Source organism: Buceros rhinoceros, unplaced genomic scaffold, assembly GCF_000710305.1.
Source record: "Buceros rhinoceros silvestris isolate BGI_N320 unplaced genomic scaffold, ASM71030v1 scaffold2763, whole genome shotgun sequence".
Taxonomy (NCBI): Eukaryota; Metazoa; Chordata; class Aves; order Bucerotiformes; family Bucerotidae; genus Buceros; species Buceros rhinoceros.
The window spans coordinates 43,539-44,055 of NW_010405190.1; the positions used below are offsets into that span (position 1 = coordinate 43,539).

At 51.5% G+C, this 517-nt stretch overlaps 1 protein-coding gene across 1 annotated transcript in view; it reads left to right on the forward strand.

Annotated features, from left to right (window-relative positions):
* The window catches only part of LOC104491232 (obscurin-like), a 49,711-nt gene that overhangs the window by 40,475 nt on the left and 8,719 nt on the right, over positions 1-517 (forward strand). The window contains exon 33 of the mRNA XM_010133617.1: positions 129-475. Coding sequence (XP_010131919.1) covers positions 129-475 — 347 coding nt within the window. The remainder of the gene's footprint in view (positions 1-128; positions 476-517) is intronic.

Consider the following 517-nt stretch of genomic DNA (forward strand, 5'->3'; position numbering starts at 1 on the left):
CCCCCCGGAAACAAGTGCTCAGGATGGGTCAGACGTCGCTTCCCCACTGCTTGCCTGTGGGGGTGAGCCTTTGATCTTCAGGTTTGAGACAGATGCTCCAGACCAGCATGAACTTCTGTTCTCACTAGCGAGCCCAGAGGTTAAGGAAGTGGAGGATGAATTAGACCTATCTTGGCCTGTTGCAGAGGGGGTACCCGAAGCAGCGCAAGATGTCCTTCCAGAGGAGGATGATGTTATTATAGTTGATGAACCAGAGGAACTACCGACAGAGGACCTTAGCACCCGGGACTGCAAAATCTTAACCCACAATGGCAAAGTATTAACGTTGGAGGATCTTGAAGATTACGTTCCTGAAGAAGGAGAGACCTACGGGTGTGATGATCAGAAACACACAGCAGAGAAACCCTGCGAGATCTCCGTGCTCCAGACAGAGATTAACGAGCCAACGATTGGGAAGCCGGTGCTGCTGAAACTGGTGAGAACTGTGGTGCACGCGCCCAGGCAAAGCTTTTTAAGA